Below are 12,034 nucleotides of genomic sequence, written 5' to 3'. Positions count from 1 at the left end.
ATTGACCGCACAGTTGATTTTCATGATTGAATACATGTGATGTGATCAAATATGAAAATCAGCCCTGTGATCAATTCTGTAACTTTGTGAACTGTCTCCCTACTAGTGCTGCAAGTCAGGCGGCATGTTCGGGTTCTGTTCGGTCCGGCAGGGTTCGGCAAATTTTTTCCGAACTTTGGTTCGGTTCGGGGTTCGGCAATAAATGCGCTATAAATTATTATCATTTAAAACTAGGGATTGCCACCCCTCGAACAAATTAACATTTTACAATTCTGCCGTATATTTATAATAAATTTTGTTTCTAAAAAGAATGGTTATAAAAATTGCTGCATAACTTTCTTTTATTTATTTCGATCTTGAAACCAAAAATAAGAGTCATTTCTACTTTCATTTTTAAATTGAATAAAAAAAACAAAGAAAATAATATTGATAACGAGAGAATGAGGACAGAAACAGAATTACAAAGAACAGAATATTTTTTTGTTCATTGATTATTCCATGTAGATATGATCATGATCGATTACAATGCCATTGCAAACGCAGCTTCTCCGATTGGAAAGTGTTGATCGGGAATGTCGGAACAGTAGACAAACAACCTCCACTCAACTGTTATTATACTGGTAAAATTCACATTCCAAAGAATATGAAATCTTTTAGAAAGTCCCTATTTTCTGAAAACTGGTTAAATCTGGTCAATCAATTACTTTAAAAAGATAAAATATCAGTCCATTCTTGGTCCCGAAAGATCGACACTAGAGTGACTTCAAACATAGTTCCAACACGAAAATGAGTACATGGGACTGTACTGTGTATTTTAGTGTTATGAAATCACTCGGCGTTGATCGTCAGAACCAAGACGGAACTGAAAATTTATCATTTCATTTTCAGTAAATGACCAGATTAAACCACTTTTTAGAAAATATTGACAATGGAAAAACATTTCAAATTCGGAATATGAATTTTACCAGCATAACAGCAACTGAGAGCAGGTTGTTTGGACTTCCTGTTTCAACTTTCCTTATCAACCATTTCCGGTTCACGATCAGGGAACATGCGTTGACTTGCTTTGAATTTTATCTTTTCTGTTTTTTCTAACCTCATTCCTTCATCTCTTATTTATTTATCTTTAATATTGATATGTACATTTCAGAAGGTGAAATATACATACTTTACCATTACTTTGTCAGTCACAAGGAATGAATTTATGTCAGTTTTTCTCTATTAAATACAAAACAATTACATGTACGCCCGATCACAATCATGATCGATTACAGTTACACGTAATTCAACTACACTTCTTAACCGAGTTTAGTTTAAAATGTCCCCACATTTTATGAGGAAAAAAAATAAATTCATGGTAATAAAAAAATTGAGACTGATAAAAATTCAATCAAAGACGAGACCGAAGCTTTCATACTTTGTCATTTACGAGGAATGAATTTATGTCTTGTCCTTTTTCTTAATTAAATAGAAAACAATTAGGTCCGATTACGATCACGATCGATTACGGCAATACGTAATTCAACCACACTTTTATACCGAGTTTAGCTTCAAATGTCCCCTCATTTAATGAAGAAAAAATATATTCATGTTAATAAAATATTCTTAAGTTGATAACAATTCAATCAAAGACAAAATGGGAGCTTAAATAGTGGATTTAAAAAATATTTTGTGTGGAATTCTTATTGTGCACAATCACTAACCAATATTTTTTTTCATTTTATATTTAAATATATGTAGTCCCCGCTTTTATTCATATCACTTAGTAAAATAAATTTCTCCTTTTTTTTTACCGAACCACCGAACCAAGCTTTTGTGTTCGGTTCGGTTCGGTCCGGTTCGGAAGTGCCAAGTTCGGCGAACTTCCGTTCGGTTTGGCAGTTCGGCTACAGCACTACTCCCTACTGTACCGTGATCAGTGCTTGTGAGATGATTTCTATGGAAGCCAACCTGACAAGGAATGCTGAGGTTTGCTTCAAAATTACATTTTAGAACATCCAGTGTCAGTATATTTTTATTTCTTCATTTGTCTTTTTGTCTCTCTGAATCTCTCTGTGTATCTTTCAATCTCTTTTCCTCTCAAAACATACAAATATACATTACAACAATAATAACAATGAAGTCTCCTTCACTGCCAGCTTTCTGTCCAATCGGGCACTCATGGCCTTCACTAACAAAAAAAAAACACACAATCATGTTTCATTCCAAGTATGCATCACTTGCAGTATTTCACAGTTCAGTCATCTCAATTCCTCCTCATTTTCTCTAAAAACTTACCAACATGCAGCATACCCCTAGTCTCTTTTTCCATCAGAAGAAGTTTTTTTCTCCCGACTTTTATCCCAACTTAAGTTAATCTATCATAATGAATTTAAGAGTTCTTCATTGCAATATCCATGATCAAATGGAAATGCACACATTATTGTGGAGCCTTGAGGCTGAGTGGATTAGTCTCCAGCCTTTGAAACAGAGGATTGTGGGTGCTGCACTTGGAAAATAGGTATCTGGCAGGAATTTATTCCTTGAAATGCTTTTCATTGTAAAAGACTTGCCAGGCTAAACCAAGGGGAATAATATCAAAGTATTTTTATTTCAAAGCGCACAGAGATGATAAATGATATGCGCTACGCAAGAACTGAATATTATTATTTTCATTATAACTATCATCATATCCAAAATAAAGGAAATTCTGTATAGGGATTGGTTCAAATAGAATCATGTGACCAAACATATTGTAGCAATGCTGTTGAAAGAAAGCGCCCATGAAGAAAATTGGCTGTTCCATGATGTCAATGTTGGAGTAGTAATCTATTTCATCATTGACGTCGCAGATCATGCAACCTCTTTGATGCGCTGGTCGGAAATATAGTAATTGCCAGTCCTATCCCTGCTATGCTTCCTCAAAGCCTTATATTTTGATTATTATTATCATGTATTGATTAAGTGCATTGTGATTTTCTAGAAAATTATGCTCACAGCATACTCTTCTATATCAGGCTTTCACTTTACTTGATTTTAAAGCAATTTTGTATATTACAGAACAAATGAGGAACAAATTTAAATGGTAATCTCCAAGGTCAATGAGAGCCATTGATACAAGTAAAAAACAAATCTAAGGCATCTGTAGCATTGGATTAATTCAAACCTTGCTTTTGATATTTTCAAATATTATATCATTTTATTGAGTGCCAGTCCCAATTAACAATTAAAGAATCATGTCAATCATGCATTGAACATTTATCTCCTACACTAAACTTTGTTTTGAAAAGAGAAGAAAAATGAGGACACCCTTACAAAATTAATTTCATGAATTTTTTGGTACATAACACTTTTTTGTCAATATTATGTAAGAAAAATTAAGACACAGACTCTATAGAAGTATAAATAAAAGTCCTTGTTTAGTCTGCATTTAATCCAAGGTTTAATTGTGAAAATCACACATAATCATTATAATCATTATCTCTGTACGCTATGAATCTAAAAATATTATTTATTAGACTCCACTTCCCAACAGTATGCGTTGCAAGATTTTCGTATCATTAATCTTTATACTTTGGTAGTGTGGCTCACCATCTGCACTCCAAGTGAATTATGCAGCTTAAAATTGAAGTAACAACAGAGATTATGTAGCAATGTGAACAGACCTACAAATACTCACTCATTCACACAGTTTTGACACAGGTCTGTGGATATATCCATGGGACAGTTCACACAATGCCACCTCACACCGACGATGGGTGAAACATCACAGCCATCACAGCTATAGCCAACATGGCTCATATCCGTCTGTTGAAAAAGGAAAAATCGAATTTAAGCTCATATGATACGGATAATCTGAAAGTTTGGCCAAACATAATATTCTAATAATATCTCTAATAATCACCTCACATGACTCAGAACCATAGAAAAAAAATGAGCTATTGGCATATTATCACTTTATATTCTGCAAGGTACATAAACATATCATCTCTTACAGTATATTCCCTAAGGTTCATAATCAAAGAGTCTGTGTTGCATCCTATAGTAGGAATCCCACTCCTGAAGACCGACCATCTTTTCTCCTCTCCTGCTATACAACTCTATTTGCCGACTCAAGCCAGCCTTCTCTCATCTACTCAAGCCTCTCACCCTGCCTACTACTCAGCTTTCCACTCCTTCTGGTTTACAATCCCTTAAGGACTACACTCATTCAAAAATAATACTCTACTTCCCAACCTCCACTCGCTCGCCTTTTCATTTCACTTCTATTTCCATCCACTTTTATCTCCATTTTAACAGGGCTCCGTCTTACAAAGAGTTATGATTGATCCGATCAATCGTAAATCTATGGAAATCCATCCGTGTCATAATTTTCTCTACAGGAAATTTGCAAAATGTCCTTTGTAAACAAAGAAGAACACACCAAATTGTCAAGAAATCAATAAATTTATGGATATACATTTATATCTAGAAATTTTTTTGAACAAACATGCATTTTATATGTTGACGTTGCTGGCTTTCCATAGTTGCGTTTGATCGGATCAATAGCAACTCTTTGTAAGACGGGCCCCAGGACTTTACCACATGGTGTAGCGTAAACCACTTCAGCTTGTACATGTTTATGTAGTAAGCTGAGAGTGTGGTAGTTAGATAGGTGTGTGCTTGGCTTAAACTAGTTCATGGTTTCAGATGTAATTTGGACAATACACATGTCACATACCAGCCTACTGTATTTAGGGAATGATAGCTTAAGTGCCAGTCTTCTTGCACTCAAGCTATAATTAATTCATACAAGACTCATGTAAAAAAATATCATCATTACTATAAGAGGAAAAGGAAAAGAGAAGATCTTCTGACTGATATACTTACCTCTTGTTTGAGTGTGACATTTCTTAATTTCTTGAGTCTTACTAACTCTTTATACTCTTCCGAGTCTTTCAGCTCACTTGGGATATCATCCTCTTCCTACAAGCACATAAAAATACACAGGGATTGTTATTCCATTTTTAGATGACCGAACCTTTCCAGGTCTACACAAAAGATTAATCTAGAAAAGAATGATTGTAATTAGAAAGAGCAATTTATAAACTAATGTTTATACAATGTGAGCTTAACAACCTGAAGGTATGATTGCAATGTATGTAGTCTTTATTATGTTGTAATTATTAGTATTAGGATCAGCATTACTATTATCAACATATTTTATCATTAACACTATCTTATCTATGGTGCCTCAATGCCAATGCTGCAAATAAACTAGAGTAAATTAGCAAGCTCTAATATCAAAATCAAGAATTCTGTAAAGTAAAACATGAATAGATTTTGTTCATTAGATTCCCATCACTCTTTGACCTAAAATTGGGCAGCGAAGGACTTTACCATTATGGAATCAGCATCATAGTCCAGATCATAGTCCAAAGCATCATCTTCATTCATTAGTACAGGAGCTCGGAGAGACTGAAGGAATGTAGAGGGCGCCAATGTAAGCCTGTTGTAAGGGTTAATGAAGCGACGCTGAGAAGGCTATAAGTTTTTTTAAAAGAATAAGAGAAAACAAAATATAAAAATGAATAATGAATTTGTAAAGTTCCTAAAACAAAATGCAACAATATTAAAACGCACATTCTCATACTTCTTGCATATTTTTTAAAGGTTCAAAAGAAAAACAATTTTGAAGATACTTACTTTCTTATTTGTGTAAGTTGCCATGTTAGGCATTCGACCTGGAATAGGCAGCCCTGCTTTCCCAAGTTTGATGAAATACTTTTGTACTCTGCTGGCAACCTGATTTAGGGTACAAAGCATGTATTGATTTAAGAATATTAATACAAAATGGATGAACAAAAAAGTCAAATACCCATCCTGTACCCACAGAATATTTTTTTACAACTTTAGGTGATACAAGTATTTTAGGTATTGAAAAGTCACGGTTTATTGCATGTTAGAAAAATATTTTCAGGCTATAGTAGTATGATTGCTAGACACAAAAAGTATATTCTGGGGATTTACTTTATATATTTGTGGCATTTGTCTCCCATTCACATCTCAGACTAATGGGAGCATCATTAATATGGTCTAATGTATTGATGCTATATAAATGCCTATTATTGTTATTATTATTATGGAAGCATTTCAAATGTTGTCAACATCAACATCTGTGGGAACACTGCCATGCAGCACCAAGAAACAATTCTGTAAAAAAAAAAAATGGGTGTGAAATTGGCACCAATGATGCAGGACACATAGGTCAATGCAATTGTCTTTAGCAATTGGAGTGTCTTGATTGCTTATTGCTTGATTACTCCCAAGAGAGTGGAGATTATGCATACATTGTATGATGAATATATAATATAATGACCAGGGTGATAATATGTATCTGTAATGTGCAAACAGATGTGGTTCCAATATGATTGTCACCATATGATAAGAAACACAGAACATTATTATGTAAGAGGGCCTGCTCGCTTATGTCAATGTACAGGGCCACTATTTCTATAAAATAAATGGAAATCATGAAGGTCACCTGGGGCCCGTAACACAAAACTTAGCAATGATCGTAGAACATTTTTCTACGATTGATTGCATTGACTACAATGTACAATCAATCGTGAAAATCAAGCGTACAATCAATCACTAACCTTTGTGTTATGGGACCCTGGTTCCCATTGCATAAATTGGAGGTGGCCAGACATGGTGTACAGGGCAAAAAATCTGACATTTTTAATATAATTTTGTGATGCATTTTGACATATTATTAAGGAAATAATACATTTAATCCTATTTTCTTGTGATCATAAAAAAAGGAATAAATACACACATCTAATTTAAACATTTTTGAAGGCAATACAGTAACTTTTTGTAATTAATATATTAATATGACATGCATTCATTATTGCAATAGAAATTACACTGTTTGTACCAAAATAATGATAACTAGTAATTTCTACACTAGTACTCACATTTCTACTGAAATTCAAGTATCATCATCAAATATCAAATTGAGGCTTTCTATACATTATTTGTTTGTAGCCATTAAGTAAATGTGTATTCACATTCACTATATATAATTTTCATGTAATAATAGCTCTATATAGCTCTATATATATAGCTCTATATCTACTGAATTTCAAGTATCATCATCAAATATCAAATGGAGGCTTTATGTACATTATTTGTAGCCATGATGTAAATGTGTATTCACATTCACTATATATAATTTTCATGTAATAATAGCGCTATATGATGTAAATGTGTATTCACATGGTATTTTTATTGACTTGAAATTGTAAACTATATGATGTAAATGTGTATTCACATGGTATTTTTATTGACTTGAAATTGTGAATTAAACAAATTTCCGATATGGATGAATAAAGATGAACTTTGAACCACTGTGGGATGAGATCACATACAGGAAGTAGACAAAGCAAGTGTAGATCTCTAACCTGATGGCGGGTCCTATTGCCAAGATCCTTAGCAATCTTCTCCCATCTCCTTGCTTCAACTTCCTCAGATGGGTACTGGAGAAGTAGGTCCTCTAAGCGCTTCTGTTCCATAAAAATAACAACAAGAACACACAAAAAAAAAAAGAAGCAGAAAAGTAGAAAGGTACATGCCCACAGCTTTTAAAAGGTCAAGATTAATCTTCTATTCTATATATAAAAATACCTTAAACATAGTCAAAGTTCAATGACCCTAAATGACCTTTGACCATAGTCATGTGACCACAAATTCTAGTAAAACAACCAGAAATAGTTGATTACCTGTACGTCCAAATCTAATGAAATGAGGCTACATACTTAGTTATGATGACATATCAAAACTTAACCTTGGTTAAGACTTCAATGTTGACAACACTGCTGCTGCCTTTGCCATTAGAAAAACGGCGCCTATAGTCTTGCTCTGCTATGCAGGCAAGACAAAAATTATTAAAGTTTATTATCATCAACCATTATGAAATGGGACTTTATGGAAATCATATTACATGCCATACATGGATTTAATCCTCATTCATATTTGCTGAAAAATGGCACACTTGCACATCTTCTGTGACTTTCAACACTACCAACCTCATCTTGAGTTCTTCAACTGTTCTTGAAAATCATTCATTGGATACACAAAAATTGGTAGGCTTTATGGAAAAAGTAATGGTTTTGATGTCAAATAATCCTTCCATGCTTTTCTTATGATCCAGCCGTCCTTTAAGTGTGGGAACAGCAATTAAAGTTAGAGAATGGTGATTGATTACAGCATGGATTAGTGGTATTTTTGCTCTGGTTGATTGGTGGTTTTCTCTCAAACACAATAGTCACATCCTGTTTTTAATGGATCCACCAGGATCTCATCCATAAAGAGATTCATCTCATTGATAGAACTCAAATAAAACAAATTTTTCTTCTTTCACAATTTTGTGTTTGCCTTGTGAGCTTTCGCCTTCTCATTTTTGCAGGCTACTTCAGACTAGCGCTGACTCGCCGTAGATGGGGTAGTATTGGCAGCGCGGCAGTCCGTGAAATCTCACCCAGAAGAGATTCTTCTGTTACATAGTGTCTGCTATTCATGCTGGTAATCTGTCTATTGTTGCCGGCTACTGTCAATCATCACCTGAACACCACTAGTTTTTCCTGATTATCCCACACAAAGCCCACAGATTTTTGTGTACCAGATGAACACTTCATAAACAGTTAATCCAATTAATCAACAAATTCACAACATACCTGTTCTCCGACTGTCCAAAGGCGATTGAAGGTGTCTGGTTTTGATTCATCCCATAGACGACCACGGATCACACTCTTGATCTAAAGACAAATTAAAAAAGGTAAAAATTTATGAATGTAGATGTTTCACAGTACACCATGTTGACAGTAGTGCCTCCATCCATGGTAGGTTAGAAACATAAAGGCCTGTTTGTTCATGTTGAATTTATATTATACTGAATCAAATGGAACAGTAAAACATTTTCTATTGAAATAAGTTGAAAAATACTTCTGGCATGGAAATAATTATGTAGGAAAGACTGAGGAAATATTGGCACCTATAACATGGAGCAGAAAGAACTGAAATCGAATTCAACTTTATAGCACTTAATACAATGTTTGTAGGTGCTTCACACATTCACCCTGGCATTAGCAAGACTACCCTGATCAGGTACTCGAGCATTCAAGGAATTCCCCCGAGGGGACAGTCAAATATATTGCTGTACACACGCGTGACCAAGTAATTTCCAAACACCCCCTAAACGAGGTTTTCTCTGTGTTCAAAATAACACAAGTTGTCGCCAGATATGACCCCTAAATAATTTTTTTCTACTTGCTAACAATGCTTAAAGAGACAAAACTTCATGGGTGCATGCCCCCCAGTGAAGTTATGGTTAAAACACCACACTTTTCAGAAAAGAGGAGAAAAAAAAACCCAAGGGAAAAAGCTTGGGGAAAAACATACCATAAACACGTTTGGCTAGTCTTTAAAAAACAAGGCAAAAGCAATTTTGTGTCTCGCCCACTTATGAAAATAACCAGAAATATCGTGATTTGCGAAGGCACGCAAGAGAATTATATCGAAACTTCATTGTGAAATGACTGGGATGGAATAACACTTGTCATAAGAGCCTTGTACGTAAACTTTAATGTTGACCTGAAAATGACCTTTGACCTTACCATGTGACCTCCAACTGCAGCATAACATGCAGGTCGCCTAAGTACATCTACCATCCAAGTTTTGTTGAAAAGCAACTTACGGTTGCAGAGTTAGGTGTCATAAGAGAGTCTTGCATGTAAACTTTAACATTGACCTGAAAATGAACTTTGACCTTACCATGTGACCTCCGACTGCAGCATAACATGCAGGTCCCCCAAGTCCATCTACCATCCAAGTTTGGTTGAAAAGCAACTAACGGTTGTGGAGTTAGGTGTCATAAGAGAGTCTTGCATGTAAACTTTAACGTTGACCTGAAAATTACCTTTGACCTTACCATGTGACCTCAGACAGCATCATAACATGCAGGTCCCCCAAGTCCATCTACAATCCAAGTTTGGTTGAAAAGCGACATACGGTTGTGGAGTTATGTGTCATTACAGGTTTGTGACAGACGGACGATGGACGACGGACGGACGGACGACATTTGGATCCCCAAGTCTCTCCTTCGCCTCTGGTGGGCGAGATAAATAGCTTTGGGGAAAAAAAACCCTCTAAATACGTTTGACCCCGCGATTAAAAATTTGACCAGTCTTTCAAAACCACCCTTTTTCTGAAAATCTGTGTTTTTGATACCCTTTACGTGTGCACGTGCAGCCCGCGCCCAAAACTGAAAAATACCCCTTTCAACGCGCTTTTTTTGTCACGCGTGTGTACAGCAATATATTTGACTGCCCCCTCCCCCCCCCTCCCGGGGGAATTCCTTCCTGCCGGGTAACCATTTACCTGGGTGGATGGTGGCAAACATACATGTAGATGAATGCCTTGCCATTGGATGTGAATGCCATGGGATAGAGACTTATCCACTGAGCCACAACACTTTGACCTAGCGATTCCAAAATCTACCAAGATCAGGAGAGTCTAATCCTCTGTGGTTTGGTCTAAACTACAAATTGCACTTAAATTCATGATAAAACATACAATGTATGACACTTTTGGCTTCCCACTATTTTAGCACACAGTTAGATCATTGTCTATTATGTATTTCAGAATACGGGCCATTGTATTCCTACATGCTAGGTTTGGTATAGTCAAGCATTACTGTACATAGCAGATGAGACTACCTGATAAATATTGTGTGCATGTTGGCACTCAGGTGAGTTTCCCTTATGAACTCTTTATGACCTCCCAACCCGACACCTCATACATGCAAGACTACATTCCTATGGTTGTATTTCATACCTTCTCATCATCTTCTAAGGTCTGGTCTTCTTTTGGTCCTGAGGATGAACTTGGTCCTGCTCCAGAGTCCTCTGTTGAATCTAGAACAAACCAAAATACATTATTTCTTAACCTCTCTACTCACTCTTATTCATGTTAATAAAGATTAACTTGAAAAGGATATCCCCCAAAATACTGTTTCTTCAGCTAATATCTGTATCATAAGAAAAGTAAAATTCATTTGTCAACTCTAATCAAAGATCATTTAAGATATGGATACAGAGCAATTCAAGACATTTTCTAATGGGCAATATCATTCCATTATCAATTTCTTGAGTGTATGTGCCTGTTTTGAAAACTGCCTTCCTTTTTAAAATTTGATAATTTTTTTTTTCATTCCAACACTTTTCTACTTATATTCAGTTATGGTTATGGATATTCTAGTGGAAATACCAGGAAAACCAATACTGACTTTAATGGCACAAATTGTATTTGTATAAGCATTGTTTAATACAATGATTTGAATATTTGGTTATAATTTGATTGTTTATACTATAATGTGAAGTGAAGCAATTGTTTTCCTCAAGTGGAATCGCTCTTAACCAACTTTTCATTTCAGGTGAGGGCACAAACCATAATTTCCAAATGTATGTATCTATGGATACTGCCATTATGTATGTTTCTCTTGGCTAAAGTGAGGACGACACTTGTAACTTGGTATTGATTACAAGTTTCATAAAAAGGGCCTTGGTGTTAGATAAGATGATTCATGGGACAAGAACCTTTCACACAGACTGAACAAACCTTGCATATTAGACATGGTAGCTCAGTGATAGCGCACTCGCCTCGCCTTGAGTTCGATACCCAGCCAAGTTCAATCACAGACAAACAAAATGGGATTCTTTTACTTCTTGTCAGGCATTTGAGATATTAAAACGGAGAAGGGTTACTATCCAATCAAAAGGTCATTTGATAAAGCTCCTATCCCTTTCAGTTACTAAGCGCTGCGCACACACTACTCTGTGCTTGGGCCACTATTTTAATGAAACACCTCAGAATCGTCAGCTTAGTTCATGCAATTCATTTTCCTCTTTAGCAAAATGGATTATATTAATGGCTTTCTCAACAGAGGAGGCTGTCTTCGCAGCAGCAGGAAGGTGATTCCATAGCTTTGCAGCAACCACAGGGAAGGACGTTTCAC

General features: G+C 35.6%; 1 protein-coding gene across 2 annotated transcripts in view; it reads right to left on the bottom strand.

Annotated features, from left to right (window-relative positions):
- Window positions 1-12,034, bottom strand: part of LOC129277591 (ZZ-type zinc finger-containing protein 3-like) — a 37,816-nt gene that overhangs the window by 12,596 nt on the left and 13,186 nt on the right. For both annotated transcript variants that reach the window (XM_064110215.1, XM_064110216.1), the window contains exons 5-11: window positions 10,855-10,934; window positions 8,697-8,777; window positions 7,425-7,526; window positions 5,665-5,763; window positions 5,359-5,502; window positions 4,849-4,944; window positions 3,659-3,786 (exon numbers count right to left, since the gene is read on the bottom strand). In XM_064110215.1, the coding sequence (XP_063966285.1) occupies window positions 3,659-3,786; window positions 4,849-4,944; window positions 5,359-5,502; window positions 5,665-5,763; window positions 7,425-7,526; window positions 8,697-8,777; window positions 10,855-10,934 (730 nt within the window). The remainder of the gene's footprint in view (window positions 1-3,658; window positions 3,787-4,848; window positions 4,945-5,358; window positions 5,503-5,664; window positions 5,764-7,424; window positions 7,527-8,696; window positions 8,778-10,854; window positions 10,935-12,034) is intronic.

The sequence above is a fragment of the Lytechinus pictus genome, chromosome 15 (assembly GCF_037042905.1).
Source record: "Lytechinus pictus isolate F3 Inbred chromosome 15, Lp3.0, whole genome shotgun sequence".
Lineage (NCBI taxonomy): Eukaryota > Metazoa > Echinodermata > Echinoidea > Temnopleuroida > Toxopneustidae > Lytechinus > Lytechinus pictus.
Note: the sequence above shows the minus strand (reverse complement) of the source record. Positions and strands in the feature narration are given on the sequence as shown.